The sequence below is a fragment of the Alosa pseudoharengus genome, unplaced genomic scaffold, assembly GCF_046254945.1.
Source record: "Alosa pseudoharengus isolate Yale_2024_CS ecotype anadromous, Long Island Sound unplaced genomic scaffold, YU_APseudo_1.1 YU_APseudo_1.1_scf_3, whole genome shotgun sequence".
Taxonomy (NCBI): Eukaryota; Metazoa; Chordata; class Actinopteri; order Clupeiformes; family Clupeidae; genus Alosa; species Alosa pseudoharengus.
In genome coordinates, this window is record NW_027468718.1 from 14,819,975 (window position 1) to 14,839,548 (window position 19,574).

At 41.5% G+C, this 19,574-nt stretch overlaps 1 protein-coding gene across 2 annotated transcripts in view; it reads right to left on the reverse strand.

The window, feature by feature from the left end:
• Positions 1-816: 816 nt before the first annotated feature.
• The window catches only part of stat1b (signal transducer and activator of transcription 1b), a 27,101-nt gene continuing 8,343 nt past the window's right edge, over positions 817-19,574 (reverse strand). For both annotated transcript variants that reach the window (XM_076263282.1, XM_076263283.1), the window contains 16 exons: positions 18,840-18,998; positions 18,113-18,205; positions 14,661-14,720; positions 14,433-14,462; positions 14,227-14,317; positions 14,071-14,112; positions 13,220-13,306; positions 12,569-12,667; positions 11,145-11,280; positions 6,442-6,497; positions 5,829-5,917; positions 5,167-5,306; positions 4,781-4,969; positions 4,579-4,660; positions 3,980-4,076; positions 817-1,248 (listed from right to left, as the gene is read on the reverse strand). In XM_076263282.1, coding sequence (XP_076119397.1) covers positions 1,225-1,248; positions 3,980-4,076; positions 4,579-4,660; positions 4,781-4,969; positions 5,167-5,306; positions 5,829-5,917; positions 6,442-6,497; positions 11,145-11,280; positions 12,569-12,667; positions 13,220-13,306; positions 14,071-14,112; positions 14,227-14,317; positions 14,433-14,462; positions 14,661-14,720; positions 18,113-18,205; positions 18,840-18,998 — 1,474 coding nt within the window. In that variant the 3' untranslated portion in view covers positions 817-1,224. The remainder of the gene's footprint in view (positions 1,249-3,979; positions 4,077-4,578; positions 4,661-4,780; positions 4,970-5,166; positions 5,307-5,828; positions 5,918-6,441; positions 6,498-11,144; positions 11,281-12,568; positions 12,668-13,219; positions 13,307-14,070; positions 14,113-14,226; positions 14,318-14,432; positions 14,463-14,660; positions 14,721-18,112; positions 18,206-18,839; positions 18,999-19,574) is intronic.

The window sequence follows — 19,574 nt, forward strand, 5'->3', positions numbered from 1 at the left end:
TTCAATATATAATTTTACATAAGCTACAGCTTTTAGGCCATTGATTTCATTAACACATATGCTAATGATATTGATGAGGGGGTGTTTACAAGGCGGAGACCTAAAACCATCCGGCTGCGCACAAGTTGACGTTCATTTGTGATTTATAATGGGCACATTTGGAAGGGTGGCGTACGCACGTTTTTTTGTGCGTACGTTCGTTTTCTCTGAATCACACGTACGATCATTTCAGAAATGATCTAAGATCAAATGAAGGATGGTTTCTACGCAACCCTTTTATAAATGAGGCCCCTGTGCTATCAGCTGTGTATCTGTGTCAACCTGTGCTGTGCTGTGATGTTTTGTTGTGTGGCTGGTCCATCTGGTCTTTACCAGCAACTGCTCTCACCACTTTGGTCAAACGGTGAGGAGGATTTAGTCATCCTAAGAGACTGATTTGACTTACTACCTTTGTGTATTACATCTGACCTGTGTGTGCAACAAAGCATGAGGAGTAAGCGAGAGGTGTTGGAACTCTGATGAGTAATAAAGAGCATTGATGCTGGGGGGGCGGGGGGTCGATCATTTGGCTAATTTAAAGGTACAGTCCATGATTTGTCACGGTTCTCTTGATGTCCGTTCTGGTGTTTGCGCAGACTGATGGCTTTGTAAACTCTGGAAATAAACACAGTTCTTTGCGGGGGTAATGTATGTGCTACCCATCTTAAACTAACGTCTGAATGTGTAACAGGTAGTAGTGATGATGGTGTCCTTTTTTCTGTTGGAGGTTATAAACGTGTATTATAAGGTACACAGTAATTATGATAAGCATAAATATGCAGTACAACACATATATTTATTTTAATGAACAATGTTAAATAAAGCGAAACTTTCAATACAGCGGCACATCATTTTTTCTCGGAGCGTGTGTGTGTGTGTGTGTGTGAAACCTTTCAGAAAGGCACGTCCAAAAGTACTGTATCACTTGCCATAATGTTACACAATGCACAAGATTATCAGTTGAAAATAAAATAAAAAATAAAACATGGTTGCTCCTATTGAAAGCAATTGTAAGTTAAAGCACTTCAACACAGAGATGGATGAATGTTTTGATGGTTGGTATATACACATGTACCATTGTGAGCTCTTCCTATGATGTCCTCATGAGCAGGATTGTCATGGAGATGGAGTGAAAACAGAGTAAGGATGGGGCTTTAGCTGGACACACTGCCCGAGTTTTAGGTGCTAGCGGGTAAATGCATCGTTCATCTGAAAAAGAGAACAGGAGTGATCACAGACTTGACCGCTGGTCATTCACAAGTATACAGTAGATAGTGTAGTATGGCAGTAATCATTGATAGACTGTGTGCTTTGTACAAAATCTGAATATATGTAAGTACTAATTTCATTTGCTATTAGATAATACAGTGTGGTATATGATTTTATGATATTTGATTGATTTGATGATATGCGTTACACTTCCCTACTGTAATTACATTGTAAACAAGGGCACTGTATAATCAAATGAAAATGAGACTCCTCTTAAACAAGGCAACAGAAAGGTCATGTAACTCGATATATCGCTCTCAAAGGGACTCCCACACTGAATGCCAGAAAAAAAAAGCAAATGTTTCTCTGTTTATTTAAAGAAGAGAGAATAATAGCTATTTGTGCTCTGTTCCGCTATAGGGAAAATCCAGAGTTTTTATTGTTGAGTCTCTGAGCAACAAGAGTCAACACATGGTGGAACCCCTCCCATCTATGTCATGGCCTTGATCACTTGACCACTAATTCCCCTTTTGAGGACAAACCGACCGAGGGATGGGTCATCATGGATGGATACAGTATCAAAATCTTGAAATATCAAACTATATATGTGACTACAGGGAGTTCTCATTTTTGGCAAAGTGTGGATCAATACTTTATTGATCCCTAGGGGAAATTCAAGGCATTTCCGGTGGCACAGAAAACAACATTGAGCTAACGGTAACTTGGGGACAACCAAAAAAAAGTTGTTGTTTTTTACGTTAAAGTCCGATTAATTTTCATTTAAAAATATCTGTGTTGGTTTTGAACATTTCAACCAGAAACCCTCTAGGAACAGATTGAAAGGGTCTATAATGAACTCAAACCTTTGGATATAATCTGGTTTACTCCCATACTATTAACATGCTTTTTTCATGGATACATTTTTATCCAATCCAATCCACTTTATTTATATAGCACAGTTTAAACAAACACAAGGTTCCCAAAGTGCTGTACAGCAAGATAAGAAACACACAAGACACCACAGAAGCACAATAATAGGATAAAGTATTACAATTTAAAAATATAAAAAACTAACTAAAAATAAATGTAAAAATAAATACAAGTAAAAAGACATAAAAACTAAAATAAAAGTAAAAAGAGATTAAAAACCAACTCAAATCCAATAAATAAAATAAATAAAGTATACTGCCCACATAACACATCTACATACCATCAACACACTACCTGGGGTTAAAAGCCAGAGAAAAGAGGTGAGTTTTTAGATGGGACAGTGAAGGGGCCTGTCTGATGTGAAGGGGCAGATTGTTCCATAGTTTTGGAGCTGCAACGGCAAAAGTTCGTTCCCCTCTAGATTTTAGCCTGGCTCTGGGCTCTGTCAGGAGCAGCTGGTCAGCTGACCTGAGAAAGCGGCTGGGAGTGTATGGGTGGAGCAGCTCAGAAAGGTAAGGTGGGGCAAGGCCATGCACGGCTTTAAAAGCAAATAAAAGAGTTTTAAAATGAATTCTAAAATGGACAGGCAACCAGTGGAGTGAAGCTAAAATAGGTGAAATGTGCTCATACTTTCGTGTGCTAGTTAAAAGACGGGCAGCAGCATTTTGTACCAGTTGCAGACGAGCAACGGAGGACCCGCTAACCCCCATATAAAGTGCATTGCAGTAATCCAGCCGGGTGGTCACAAAGGCGTGGATTGCTGTTTCAAAGTGCTGTTTTTGAAGGACTGGTTTAATTTTTGCCAGCTGCCTCAACTGGAAAAAGCTTGATTTTACCACAGATTTAATCTGGCTGTCAAATTTAAGGTCAGAGTCCACTTTTACCCCCAAACTTGTCATGATTGGCTTGTGGTACTGTGCTAACAAACCCAGATCAACCAGGGGGGTCACAGAAGTGCCACCAAAGACCATGACTTCAGTCTTTTTTTCATTAAAATTTAAAAAGTTAAGAGACATCCAGGCTTTAATGTCATGTAGGCACTCTAGCAATGGCTTAATACTGTAAGCATCTGACTTTTTAAGAGGGACATAAATCTGTGTGTCATCCGCATAGCAATGAAAAGAAATGCCGTGTTTTCTGAGAATTGAACCAAGGGGGAGAAGATAGAGAGAAAATAAAAGAGGGCCAAGCACAGAGCCTTGTGGTACCCCATATAAGAGGGGGACAGTGGAGGACACAGAGTCACCAACACTAACACAGAAGGTTCGATGTGACAGGTAGGACCTGAACCATTCCAGAGCTGTGCCTCTGATGCCCACGCACTGCTCCAAACGGGCAATCAGGATTTCATGGTCCACTGTATCAAAAGCAGCAGTCAGATCAAGCAGTACAAGGACAACGCAGTGACCAGAGTCAGTAGCTAAAAAGATGTCATTAAAAACTCTTAAAAGCGCTGATTCTGTGCTGTGCAATGTTTTAAAGCCAGATTGGAAGATCTCAATAATATTTTGGTCATTTAAAAAGTCCATGAGCTGGGAATACACAATCTTTTCTAAGATTTTAGACAGAAATGGCAATTTGGATATCGGCCTGAAGTTTGCCAAAACAGTAGAATCCAGCCCAGGTTTTTTTAACAACGGTTGCACAACGGCATGTTTAAAATTACCTGGAACCACTCCAGACAGGCGCTGGAACCAATCCAGCGCCTATCACAGCACAACTGTTTCTCTCAGAGGATTATAATCCTTCTGTGACTAAACTAAGCCTTTTTATCTGATAGTACAAAGCCGGTGGCACATACCAGTGAGTCTATGTCTTCTGGGACTATATTGGAGTAATCTTTGTAGTCGTCTGGGCTCAAAGGTAAACCGATGGACTCCTGCAGTCTGGGTTCTTTCCTATGGGAGGGGCAGAGGAGAGGATTAGGGGCAACAGAGGTAATGTATCACAGGATTATAGGGCTCAGGGGTAACAAGGGCAATTCATGGATGCTGTCTATAAACTCTGCTAAATGACAATAAAGTTGACTAATCTAATCTAATCTAAACATCAAAGTCAGATTATGCTTCATCTACAGGAGTAGCACACAGCTTATTTGACCCTTCAAGCAGAAAACATCAGTAACTGATCATCTTGAAAAAAAGTCTGCTTATCACGTCATAATGTAAATCTATATGCATTTTTGTTACACTTTCATAATTTACATAATAAAAGTAATAATAATTACATAATGGTCTCTAACAATTGTAAAATTCACATTTGTACAGTGTGAGCCCACATTTCTTGGTTGTCAGACCTTAAGAAGATTTGAGTTTTTGATTGCGGAGAGTCCACAGAGGAAAATACACACACACACACACACACTCTCAGACACACACACACACACATAGGCATACTTACACAGTCACTGAGATGAGTTCAGTGGGTATATAACCGCTTGAACGGTTTGCATCCTCAACGTCCATTGGTTCTGAGCGTTCCTCTGCAATAATGTGGAAAGTAGTGTGTTACAGTTTACGATTTATCAGAATATGAGCTCATGCTGTGTGTGCGTGTGTGTGTGTGCAGTGCGTGTGTGTACATATCTCTGGAAATCCCCTACCCTCTGTAGGTCGGCTGTAGTAACGTCCAAACGCATTGTCTTTGGGGATGTTGGGATAGAGGAAGACCAAAGGGTTGATTGGCAGGTTGTTTTCAGCCATGACTTTGTAATTGCGCAGGATATCTGGAAAGGAAATGGCTGCCAGCTCTCTCTTTGTGTAGGGTTCCACCGCATGGACCTTTGGCCCGTCTGTAGACACACCACACACACACAGACACACACACAGACACACACACACACACACACACACACACACACACACACACAGACAGAGTTTCAGTCTAGAGGCATATTTCTATAGATGGTATTATCTCTCATTGTCTCCGTCTCTCTCTCTCTCACACACACACACACACACACACACACACACACTTCCACTTCCTCACCGCCGATAGTGTGTTCTACCCAGGTGAAGGTGATGGCTCCCTCTCTGCTGCTCTCGCTGAAGCGCAGCAGGAAGGTCCCTGGATGCTTATCCCTCAGCAGCACCTTCTCACGCTCCTTACTCACAAATCCCATGATGCACCTGGACCACGGGGGCACACACCACCACACGCACACACGCGCACGCACGCACGCACACACACACACACACGCACACGCACGCACTCACGCACGCACGCACGCACGCACACACACACACACAGACACACACACACACACGCACGCACACACACGCACGCACGCACGCACGCACACACACACAGACACACACACACACACACACGCACGCACGCACACACACACACACGCACGCACGCACACACACACACACATAACACAACTCAATATAAGGACACACACACACACAGCATTTACCCAGATTTCCTCAGACTTATCTTGTAACTGGAGTGCCAAGCAGCTTGACTCACATGTAGAAATTCAAGGAACCTTTACCACTGGATTGTATTTATTATTGCCTCTATGACGCATATCTATATTTGTTCTTGAAATTTGACATTTACGAAGTGTGCTTGCACTATGATACATTTTGATTTTGTTTTGGTTTCCAGATGAGTGGTGTGTGTCATGAACCAAATGTCCTTACCCGTCATTCCACAGGCTGAGCAAGTGGCGCTTTATCAGGTCCAGAATGGAGTCCATCCACAACCAGAAAGAGAACCCCCTGTCACCTGACTGGGTAGACAAACAGACACATAACAGACTTCATCACACACTTATATATATATATAGATATATAGATATACAAACACAAACACATATACACTTGAAACATGAATTTCCCACTTGTACATAACCACACACACACACATGCACACACACACACACACACACACACACACACACACACATGCACACACACACACACACACACACACAAACTACATACAGACAACAATGCTCTTACTAACACTGTTAGAGTTTACATATACACACAGTATACATAAACACACACACACACTCAAACACACACACACACACAAAGCTTCCCCATTTTCATTTCTGGGCCAGTAGGTCTTATAATGCGCCTATTGAGCTGCCAGTATGGGCGTTCCTTCCTTTCTTCATTCAGTTTCACTTTGCTTGCACAGGACAGAAGTGAAAGCCACTAGTCATCCATTACCAGGGAAAGCAGAAGCCGAGACTCTGCCAGCACGGTGAAGCTGTGCAGTGAGACCAGGCGAGCCACCACTACCCACCTTGCAGAACTTGGTCCACGGTACCTGGCCCTCTGGATTCCCCCCAGCCTCCCGACCTGAGGGTTCAGAGAGAGAGAGGTGGTCTGGTTAGTGCCCCGTGATCCCAACCATATGGGTTCCAAGTTGAAGGTGGTCCTGTGATCTGTGCAACTATTGAACTGGAATTGGGTTGTGTGTGTGTGTGTGTGTGTGTGTGTGTGTGTGTGTGTGTGAGGGGTGGGGGCGTGTGTGTGTGTGGTTGTGTGGTTGGGTGGGAGCGTGTGTTGTGTGGGTGGGTGCGTACGTGTGCTATGTGTGTGTCATGTCCCACGTTGTTTATCATACAATTTCATTTCACTATTATTTTGTGTGATGCAGTGTATAGGTCTTTTCCTTTTGTAAACTCACCACCCAGACATTTGCACTTGGCCACTGTGTCCTTCTACTGTTTTTAAGACCAAAAAACTCTGACCGTGATGCACCATACGGGTTGCCTCGGTGTACTCGACACACACAGAGCAGCTTAGGCAAACACTAATGGGAGAGTGCAGCTTCATGCATGACTGCATATAAAGTTAATCTCCTCCACGTAACATTATATCTCCCCCTGTGTAGACATAATGTAGCACCAGGATGAGGCTGTGGGTTTGACAGATGAAGGTTTCACATTACAGTGAATAGATTCTATTTCCACTGTGCCCCAAACACTTGACAATGTTTAACCGTACTGTACGTACACACCGCCACCGACTTCAGCTTCAAAGTTACCGAAGGTCATTCATTTTCAATGAAAGCCGGTTTCTCTCAGCTGCAAGAAGCGGCAAATCCGTCGGCGTCGCATTTTGGGGCGTGTTGAACGACCAGTGGTCGCTATGACGCGGTTCAGCAGCAAACGACCAGCAACACAGAATTCTGCCATGCCAGAGCGGCCAAAGCGTCAAAAGCTTCCCCGTACTTTTTGACAAGCGTCCTTGACAGGGCGACCAGAGCTTCTTTTGCAGCTCAAGTCGTCAGCGGTGTGTACGACACAGGAGCATGGTGTACATGGCAATTTCAAAAACATTTTGATTATATTAACAAAATAATTAGATAATTACTCAACTCAAATAATAAGATGTAATCAATTGGGGCAAAATAATTAGATAATTACTCAACTCAAATAATAAGATGTAATCAATTGGGGCAAAATAATTAGATAATTACTCAACTCAAATAATAAGATGTAATCAATTGGGGCAAAATAATTAACTAACCTAAATGATGTTGAGGCAAAATAATAACAATGAACTATAATCATTTTCTACCAAATTGTCTAATTTATAGGACACATAAAGGTGTCCTACATTACTCAAAATGCCTCATGTTATGCCTTTTATCTCCAGGATATGTTTTAATGCATTGTTTTATTGTGTATTTATGTGTTTATATGCATATTCATCTATTTTTATATTACTTATTTAGCTTCTTATTTATTTATTTTTTCATTATTTTAATCTATTTCTTTTAAGTCAAATTTTATGTATTTTAGTGTGAATTCTTCTTCCTGTACTTACGTACTCCTGTACGTAGTATATTAAATTGGTTTGTGACCATGTAATCTCGGCTTCATTGTAAATGACGGATTCCCTCAATGAACTTTCCGAGAAAGTAAATAAAGGTATACTACTACTTAATGCATTCTCAACTGTAGCCTATAGTCTTTCCATTATCTGGATTAAACTGTTCACAGGATGAGATGTACAAACTGGTGAATCATAATGATACAAGGGCAACAGTTGGCATTTATCTTAAAGACCATGGGGGAGTTTTTTTTCAAAGGAGCAGCAATGCTGCACTGATGGAAATAATTGTCATACTGATGTCAGCAAGCTTGCAATAACCCACTACATACCAACCCATACCTACTTCATCAAACCACATGGTACATCAAAGGGACTCGCCTTTTACTGTAAATAGTAACATTTATTTTAACATGGAGTCCAAGATGACCATTAAGGCTCAGTGAAAGCAGCAGCTATACTTCACGGTTGCTTTACAATATTCCTTCTTGTTTGATTTGTTTATCGGCTATTTGGATTATGCATAGACACAATGTACAAGCTGATCATTATACCTGATATGTCCTCATAAAAACATACACACCTCTTACCCCCTCAGTGCAATCGAACTCAATAGTGCAATAACTGCTGTGTTTACTGATTCTGTTTTTTATATAAGTATACTCTTTTGATCCCGTGAGGGAAATTTGGTCTCTGCATTTATCCCAATCCGTGAATTAGTGAAACACACTCAGCATACAGTGAACACACAGTGAGGTGAAGCACACACTAATCTGAGCTGAGCTCTACTGAGCTGCGTGCTACAGCGGCGCTCGGGTAGCAGTGAGGGGTTAGGTGCCTTGCTCAGCCGTGCCTACTGGTCGGGCTTCGAACCGGAGCCACGGCTGCCCCTCATTTTATCTATTTATTGAGAACATGGAACGAATGTGTATGTGCGAGATGAATGAGTATGTGTGAGATGAATGTGTATGTGCGAGATGTGCTTGGGTGAGAATGTGCTGGTGTATGTGTATATTTTTGTGTGTTATCTTTTATATTACTCTATGCTGCTATTTGGAGAGGATGGCTCCAACAGAATTTGGCTGTATCGCATACAATGACAATAAAGATATATCTATCTATCTCTCAAATGATGTTATCTTGAGGCAGAAATGTCAGATATGCTAGAAGTAAATTTGTATTGTATTATATATAATACAATTTGTGTACTTATGCCTGCATGTTATATTATATGATATTATATGATGTGATATTGATTGTAGAGTGGTGAGGTCCCTACAAACAAACTGAAGTATTAAGTATTAAACTTTGAAAGTGCATAGAGAGGTTATAACAAGACCTGTATCTGAAGAAAGCAAATTGCCCCCTAACCTAATAAAAACAACAGTCTGGGGTGGGGGGGTGGGAAGGGGGTGTTGCAAAACTCAATATATTCTTATGTTATGAAAATGGCATTTCTTTCCCTCCCAAACTGCGTTAAAATGGTGTGTTTAGCAACCAGAATTTCAACATTTCCCCTGGACCCCAACTAACATTGTATGCAGTTCTGGCATCATGGGGGGGGGGGGGCATTGGGGGGCTTGACCTGTCCTGGAAGTCACCTATGCATGCCCTGGATGAGCTTGGCTACACCAACTATCCCCACTTCCTGGAGTCTACAGTGCTGCATAAAAATCCACCATAGGCCTAATCCCTGAACAGAAATGGATTGATTTTGGATTTTAGTGGCCCAGTTTACTTCACTTCTGCACTAACTACAGTCACCCGACTACAAATATAGGACTTATCGACTGGCAGGTTGGCTTTGTCACGTATCGTAGGCTAGTTAGTAGTAGTTTGTTCGATAGTGTTAATCTTTCACGTTTTTTCTTCTGACCTAGTTGGAGAACACAGGGGACCTTAATGTTACCGCTCCACGGCCGAAATTATCTGTAACTTCAGGGCTAACTCCCTTTCCCTTTATCTGAAACTGGTAAGCAAATGAACGAGGACTTGGCTTTTGTCTGTGTATTTATTTTCTGACACTATTGAATAGCCTATGACTCGCTCCAGTCTCAACAGCACATCTACTCATATAGACATCTCAATTCTAAACATCTACTCTCTCTCTCTCTCGCTTTCTCTCTCCATCCCTGCAGGGGGACGAGGCTCTCATAAAGGAACCACACCATTTTACAACAATAGGTTATGCTGCTTAGATACAGTTAGGCTACTTGGGCTAGATTTAATACACACAAGTGTATTACACTCTTGATATTTGAGTTGAAAAGAAAAAAAACTGGCTCCCTGGCCCCTTTAGCTTCCACTATACAGTAAGCCCATTCAGTGTTAATGCAAAAAATGGTCTTGCTCAAAATTCCACCAATTAACGTAATTTTGCTTTTGTTGCATAGGTTGTTACACTATTCTTGATTATGTAGATACACTGGAAAAAGGACCCCTTAAAATAAAGTGTTACTGCAAAGGTACATTTCTTCAGCTCTGCCTATAATACACAGGGATGGGCTATACCATGTGTAATGGATGCCAGCTAGCTTAGCTGTGCATCTGGAACGTTGGTACACCTCACTCCCCGACGCATCAAGAATGCTGCTGGCATGAAAGCTAGTAGCCTGAGCTTTTAGCTTGATTGTCAGCACGCTGCTGTTTGCGGGTTTGAGTCCGGGCGTGTGCAGGACTGAATTGCGCAGGTTCAACACAACGCAGGTTACACATGCATTTCTTTCTCATTAAAGCATGATTTGATTCTTATTCATTCGACAATGGGACACTGCGGTGAATACAAGGGTGTGGTAAGTACACTGTTTTTTTTTTTTTTTTTAAATAGCATAAAACACACTCTTATGCTAAAACTGTAATTTGTTTACTTTTTCTCCCAGAGTTCAGCAGGAACAAAGAACGGAGAGATGTGGGCTGGGGTCAGGAAATGACTGCAGGTCAGATTTAGAAACTGCACTTGCACTTGGAACTCGACACGGCATGGACACTGTAGCCATTTGAATTTTGATCTGTTGTTATTATAGGTGTTGCTTATTGTGATTTGTAGGTCAATTGTCAGTCAGTCATTCACTGGACACTTCACTCCAAAGCCACTTTCGGTCCAGTGCAAGGTGTTTTCAGCACTCAGGTCTAACGTCTGAGCGCTGTATGCATCTGCTAACTCACCAAGGAGCTTATCTCCCAGCATGCTTAGCTGGTCATTGTTGAGGCCGCGCTTGGTGATGGAGGAGAACTGCCAGCCGAGCACCTCGGAGAGCTGGCCCCAGCAGGCCATGGGGGGACTGAGGAAAAATGACAGGTTCTAAAGAGAGAGAGAGAGAGAGAGATTTGTAATGCAATGTTTACTGAGTTTTGGACATCTATTTTATCTATCTATTTTATTTTATCATCCTAAACCTATTTCATGTCAAATATTTTTTATTTCCTTCATAGCTTTTGTTTGGTGATGTTACACACATCATATTGCTCTGGCAATATTGCACCTCACAAATATATTGCACCTTCATGCAAATAAAGCCTTTTGAATTTGAATTTGAATAAGAAAGAGAGAAGGAAAGGAAAGAGCAGAACGGAAATATGAAGATAAAAGGAAAGAGAGAGAAAGAGAGATAGAAGGAAGGAAGGAAGGAAGGAGGGAGGGAAGGGTGGAGATGATAAGAGGAGAGAGAGAGAGAAAGTACAATGGAAGAAGATGGAGGGATAAGAAGAGAGACAGAGGATGAAGAGCGAGGTATAGAGTGAAAGACCGGAACGGAGAAAAAGAGAGGCGTTGAAAAGGGTGAGAGGCAGTAGGAATTAAAAAAAGAGCAAAAAAGAGTGGAAAAAAGAAAGGAGGAGGGGTACGTGGGAGGTGGATGACGGCAACAAGCCAAAAAGTTGGTAACAAAAAAAAATCAGTTTGAGGTTGAGATGAAGAGAGTGAAAGTAAAAACACACACAAACATGCAGACGCAGGGTAAGTGACACAGAGAAGTCGACAGACGAGAGAGTAAAAGTGAAAGCAAAATGGGAGCATAATAAGAGAGCGAGAGAGTGAGACAGAAAGAGAGAGATGATAGAGAGACAGAGAGAGTGAGTGAAAGAGAGAGAGACAGAGAGAGATAGAGTGTGAGAGAGAGAGAGAGACAGAAACGTTTTTTGGAAAAGAAAAGCAGGATTACTTAGGCCCTGTTTACACGACAACACTCATGGTGAAATCTACAAAATATTTTACCAGATGTGCCTTTCGTTTAGACGGCAATGGCATTTTGGGGGCTTTAAAAAAAGCAAGCTACCCTCCAGAGTTGAAATCTTAAATCTGGCGTGTATACTACATCAAATTTCACACACTTTCACAAACTGTGTCACCGTATGCACGCAGATTCCCCCCAAAAACCCCATCGTCTAAACGCGGAATAAAAAGTGAGAACACGACGCCACTTTTGCGTTTTTCTCTTCAGATCGTTTCCGTCTAAACATAGCCTTAGTCAGATATCAAAAGCGATATATAAATCTACTTCTACAAGTGGCAAAAAAAGACCAGGCTAAGTTAAGGACAGAAGGGCGTGGTTGCTGTCCCATAGCTGCAGCAGGTTTAGCAGCAGGTTTACCTTGGGCTCGCTGGTCAGCATGTTGTACCACAGCACTGAGGCCCAGGCACTTGGCATCTGGGCCACGTTCGAGATGACCACAACGGGGAGAGATGTGGTCTGAGAATGGGGCAGAACAGAGAAATGTCTTTAAACAGAGAAATAAACACGTATACCTTTAAACAGAGAAATATACGTGTATGTCTTTAAACAGAGAAATATACATTTTTTAAACAGAGAGATCCTTATGATTTCGAAACAAAATTCCATAGCTAGACCCACCCAGTGGAATATACATTAAAAAACTTCTCCATCCCTGCAGACGAGGCTCTCATAAAGGAACCACACCATTTTACAACAATAGGTTATGCTGCTTAGATACAGTTAGAAAAGTAAAAAAAGTCTCCAGAAAGCTGCTATCGAGTTATACTGTACGTGTTATCAGGAAACTATGTTTACTTTATTCCCACAAGCAATTAGAGAAAAAAAGAGGCAAAAAATGTACTTGACATTGGCAATTGTATTGTAACTCTTTGCCTCTACAAAGAGCCATTCATAGCTGATATAAGCATGCTGTATGTGACAGCACAAGACAGACAGGTGTTGTATAAACATGCTGCACAAGACAAACAGGTGCTTGTGTGTGAGTGTCTGTAAGCTTGTGGCTCTCACCGCTAGATCAATGGGGTTTTGTCCAGGCAGGTTGAGTTGTGTCTCGAAGCAAATGGTATGCAGCTCCTCTGCAACAATAAGTGGACCCTGGGGCGAGAGAGGGAGACAGTTAACTTCCACACACTTCATCTCACATCCACTCAGTTACATTTCACATACAGTATAGTCACATCTTACTTATCAAGTCACAGTCACACATCCATCCAATCACAACACACATCCATTCAGTCACAAGAACACACGTCCATTCAGTCACAAGAACACACATCCATTCAGTTCAGTCACATTTCAAACAAATTCAACATCCCAGATCCATTTAATCACATATAACATCCACACAAAGTCACATCTACAGTAGTATCAATTTACAGTCACATCACAGCCCCATTCACATCTATAGCTGAACCTCAGCTCTGTGTCATTTCCATGCTTCTCTGCTCTTAATTAGTTCTTTAATTCATTCTCAGTTAGATGAACATACCTGATGTATCTACTTCTAAGCTAAATAATTAGAATTCTGATTTGAATTACGTTTGCTTAGCACAGGGATATATTGAGTGTGTGCGTGCAGGATTGAAAAAGAGCTGATTTAAAGTCGAAGATTGTGCTGATGATTTTGTCAGTGCTCAGTCATCCTCTTCTCAATTTTCCAGTCACACCGACGTCTTTGATGTCAGCTTTGTTTATTTGTTTATCTCAGCGTCACTCATTCATAGCGGTTTCAGTCCTCAGGCATACAGTACACCTCCATATCAGCCCTTCCCTGCTCTGGCCTGTTTAGAAGTTCAGAGCTTCAAAGCTTCGTGTATACATTCATCTAACACTTCAGCGTAGGCGGAACTACCTCTCACCTCATTTGTTCGGTTCCCAGTCGCCCTCAGCTCCCTCAGTTGCTGTTGGGCAAAGCGAAAATGAAAGGGTTCAGGACTTGATAGAGACATTGTTTAGAGGTGTTTCAACTGGGATTTAGCCTCTGTGCATGCGTGTGCATGGGGATAGTTCTGTACCAGGTGACGAAACTCAGCAGCCAAGCTCCCGTTGGACTCTTCCATGTTCATGACCTTAGTGTTGGTCCCCAAGATGTTGAATTTTCGAAACCTAAAGAATAGCAACACAGGAGCGTAGATATGCATGAGCACGTCTTTCATTAAAATCAGAGATGTACAGAAAATGATTATGGCGAAAGCGATGAAGAAAGCAGGATGCGACTAACCCTCTCACAGTACTGCGCTCCACCACATCCCTGAGAAAAGGAAAATCAAATTACTCAAGAGCCAGCAAAGAGAAAAGGAATGTCTGGGAAATAAAATAGCATAGCACATGACATAAACCAGAGAACATGATAGCAGTTTCCTGTTTAAATTCTAGAAGCTTCCCTGTCACACATGACTGGGCTGCTGTTTAATTCCAAAGCTACCATTCAGTGTTATATCTGACTTACTTATCAAACAGGACTTTGACTTTCAACTGGCAGTTCAGCTCGGGGAGTTTTACCAGCAATCTGAGGATTAACAGACAAACATAATGGAATAGTCTGTCAAGCTATTACAATCAATACATCATCATAAAAAATGAATACAGTATAAAATGTGGCTGTCATAGAAGTGTAAGACCTTATTTAACCCAGGATTTCACAGGGGCATTGCTCAGACACCTGAAATGTGTATACGACACTTGTGACTTACTTCCCTCTAGCCATTTAGTAAAAGTGAAATGTTAGTTATGTTTATATGATGAATCATTTGACTGCTTGTTTCATTTCACTTTGTGAAGCTATCATTTCCTCAAATGTCACCATCTTTACACATTTGTTTGTTTAATGTATAATTCTTACAACCATATTAAGCAATATTAATAAAAAGTGTTGCAATACGTTTTATGAACAAAAACAGCACCAACATTGTATCACTTCTCATTAGAAAATGCAGAAGGAAAATATGCAAGCACTTTACTCTTTTCTGCCCTCTGCTAAACATCCCAGGGCTATCCGTATGGGCACAATGACATTCAGTGACAGTTCCTATCTTTATGCCATAAGACAGTTTACCACTCAACTCACCGATCAACTTCCCATTTCTCTCTATTCTGTTATTTATATGTATTTATTTTATTACATGATACCGGTAATCTGGTTATCTTTCATGTGAAGAATCTGAACCTTGAAAGTAAAAGAACCAGATTGTGGTGAAACAGTTCAGCAACACATAGTGCCATAAAAATGTCCACTAAAGTAAAGGGTAGCATAACGATCAATAACCCAGGCCAAAGCGTATTGTTATCCCCACTCAAAGTCAATGGTTACCCCATGTCAGTCAATAGAGAAAGTAATTAACTGTATATATCTGTTTTGTCGTTGACCATGACACCACAGTAAAGTTAGTTTCACTTTGCCTATGAGTTTAAATAATAGATGAGTGCAGATGTGTGTAGCCTACTGTATATACTCTGCTAGGTTTTAGTAAAGCATGGTTTAGTGGAATACCTTTTCCATACGGTCTCACGTGCAAGCAGATTCCTTCAAATGCGCCACTCACTATCAAAATACCGATGCACTGTTTGAAGTTGCACTGCCTGCTGTTAAAGGGAATGACAGATGTCATTCTCATTGGTTTAAAGGATGTTACGCCCAAAACTGATTACTGATCATGACAGATTAATTGTGATTACTAATCATGACTGATTAAGAAATATAAGAGCTGCCTTTTTGTGCCAGGCACCTGACGTTTACAGTTTTTTCTGAATGCTTAAACACAACTGTGATTCTTATAGCACAATTCCTAAAACTATTAATACTTATAGCAAAACCACTCACTGAGTTCGCAAAACTAAAAGCACAAACACTGCTTTGCACACAGTTTGCAATTTTGTAACACAAACTTTGCACAACTGTAGGCACAATTCACTGCAGAGCACTCTTTTTGCGGAACTGTAAACACAACTCATGCTTTACATTCAATTTCCAAATGATCAACACACTCCTAGCAAATCTATGGCTATTATTTTCACTATTTTGCCAACTCTCTGGCACACTTTCTCATGTGAAAACTGTTTTAGATAATTAGTTCACTTTGCAATCAGCCTAAGCACTATAAATAAGCCACAGGTAATGTACAATGGGTACAATAGAGGGAGCAGGAAGAGTGAGAAGGCTGAAGAATAGGACGTGGAGGTGAAGAAGTAGGAGGAAGAAGAGGAAGAGGATGCGGAGGTGAAGAAGTGAGAGGGATAGAATGACAAGGACAAGGAGGTGAAGTTAGAGGAAGAGGACAAAAAGGAGCAAGAGGAGGATGGGGAGGGGGAAGAGGAAGGATAATACAGTTTTTTCTGATTGCTTAAGCACATTTTTTGTCACTATGGCTTTTTTTGCAAAACTCTACACACAAATGGCAAAACCTCTCACCCAATCAGCAAAACATTGTAGTTCTCTTGCAAAAGCTAACACACCTTGCTTAACTCTTCACACCTTCGTAAAAATGGTGTTTTCGTATCTAACAGTAAACACAAGCCATCACAATAGTAAGCACACAATGTGCCAACAACACACTGATGGTATGAATAAAAAACACATCTGGCTTTTGCTTTCTCTGTGCACAAGGTAGACTATGTCAGTTTGAGGTCATACTTTTGTCATAGTTCTGTAAACATACAGGGATCCAAACTTCAAGTATTACTGTAGTGTTTATTTACACACATCAAAACAAACACAAGTGTGTTTTTCTAAGTCAAAACACAAAATAGCATTTCACTGAGACAAAACAAATCAGTCTACATCGGGTCGTCTCTCTCAAAATTCTGTCTACATCACATGCAATGTCCTAGTCCAAGGCACCGGGAAAAATATATTCTGGAATGATGTATCCAGGCCTGACATGACAATATCCCCACATGTAGACTGTTTTTTTTGTCTGTAAAAGGGCTATTTCTTTCTCTTCTCACTCTTCCTGCTCACTCCATTGTACCCATTGTACATTACCTGTGGCTTATTTATAGTGCTTAGGCTGATTGCAAAGTGAACTAATTATCTAAAACAGTTTTCACATGAGAAAGTGTGCCAGAGAGTTGGCAAAATAGTGTAAATAATTGCCATTGTGCCTACAGTTGTGCAAAGTGTGTGTTACAAAATTGCAAACTGAGTGCAAAGCAGTGTTTGTGCTTTTAGTTTTGCGAACTCAGTGAGTGGTTTTGCCATTTGTGTGTAGAGTTTTGCAAAAAAAGCCAATGCCTCAAACTGACATAGTCTACCTTGTGCACAGAGAAAGCAAAAGCCAGATGTGTTTTTTATTCATACCATCAGTGTGTTGTTGGCACATTGTGTGCTTACTATTGTGATGGCTTGTGTTTACTGTTAGATACAAAAACACCATTTTAACGAAGGTGTGAAGAGTTAAGCAAGGTGTGTGAGGAGAGAACTACAATGTTTTGCTGATTGGGTGAGAGGTTTTGCCATTTGTGTGTAGAGTTTTGCAAAAAAAGCCATAGTTACAAAAAATGTGCTTAAGCAATCAGGAAAAACTATAATAACAAAACCACCCCAAATGTTGGAACAGTCCTAATACATGTAATTCACCATTAACAACTGTGCTAGATGCGATGAACTATAGTCTCACAGGAGAGCAACACCGGAGGTGAAACTGAAGCTCTGTTCAAGGAGCATATGCTGCAACAATTAGCTTTCACTAGTGAATAGTGAATGAAACTGGCTATCTACAGTACACCAGACATGACAGTAGTGCCCTTGTGCCACAGACATTAGAAATACACCCATCTTCATCTAGTTCTATTTTTTTGCATAGCTCAGTTTCAGTTGAATTTTGTGTGTAGCCTGGGGGTAAGGGCATTCACCACAATGCACCATACCTGAGCTTGGCAGCATACCTGAGCTTGACAGCATACCTGAGCTTGACGGTGAACTGCACTCCTGTCTTGATGACCAGGGGTCTCTGTGGGTGCGTGGGCATACAGGGCTGCCTCTCTACCACCAGGGAGCTGTAGCACAAAACAATCGGAGGGTCAGACCTTCTCTCTCTCTCTCTCTGTGTGTGTGTGTGTGTGTGTGTGTGTGTGTGTGTGTGTGTCGGTATGCATGTGTTTGTGTAACTGCATATCTGTGTGAACTCTGACTGACTTCCTTCACCCTGCTCCCTGTGGTGGAACAACTGAAACCCTTCATGTTGGAAGTGACTGTAGCCCCCACACATTTTGGTGTGTGGACACTGACATTTGCCAGATTAACTACCAGTTGTTGGACTAGGGTGTGGTGGTGCTGATGTATCAAATTGGAATTATTTAAACAAACAAAACGGCAAAGAGCACTAAGCTTGTTTTTTAAGAGTTGTGCCAGTTATTCCAATTAGTCGCTAGATTAGATGTGTGGTTTTGACAATAAGCAGAGCCATGACTCTCTCCTTCAGCCCCCTAAAGCGTCTGGGTCATCATATGTACGTGTCTGTGTGTGTGTGTTTGTGTGTGTGTGTGTGTGTGTGTGTGTGTGTGTGTGTGTGTGTGTGTGTGTGTGTGTGTGTGTGTGTGTTTGTTTGTGTGTGTGTGTGTGTGTGTGTGTGTATGTGTGTGTGTGTGTGTGATGGAGCAAGTGTAAGGAATGTGTCTGTGTCTGTGTCACCTGACTATAAGGTTCTTGAGCAGTAGCGTGGCGCGTTCCTCGAGCGTGTTGACGCCCAGGGCGATGGGGTCCTGCTCGTACGTATACTTCTGCACCAGCTCCTGCAGCTTTCTTAGCTGCTGACGCCCCTGCTTCAGGCTTTCTGCCACCGACGTCAACCTGCAGGGGTCAAAGGGCAATTGCTCTGAATGACTAACACCTCAGAAACTCACCTCAGATATTTTTTACAGTAAAATTTGAATAATTGTCCCTAAGTGTCATATTGCAGGTAATATATAGTGCATAAGTGCAATAAGGACATATGACATAAAGGCATATGACATAAAGAGAGCAAATGTTCTTTTGTGTAGGCTACCTAAGGCCATGAAAGCTCCCATTTCTAGATTAAACCTCAAAATCCTCCAATATCATCTATCCACGGTAGCCCTCGGTGTTATGCATTGTGAGACTAACACCTGTCTCGGCAGGCTTTAACATCGCCTACCTGGCACCTGTATACTTCTTAAGGTGCTAAGTGTGGTTTAGGATGTGGGAAGGTCTTTCCACTACTTGTGACCTTTCATGTAACAGACAACATCGCTCACTTTCGTTTTCCACTCTGATGGATGCTCTACGCTGGGGCGTGACAGGGGGCTGCGGAGTGCGGCGTGTCTAAATTTTTTGTTCCCATCCTAAAGTTTCACTATGACAACCAAAATTCTATTTCTGCAGTTGCCGTCGATGCTACAGAGGTCC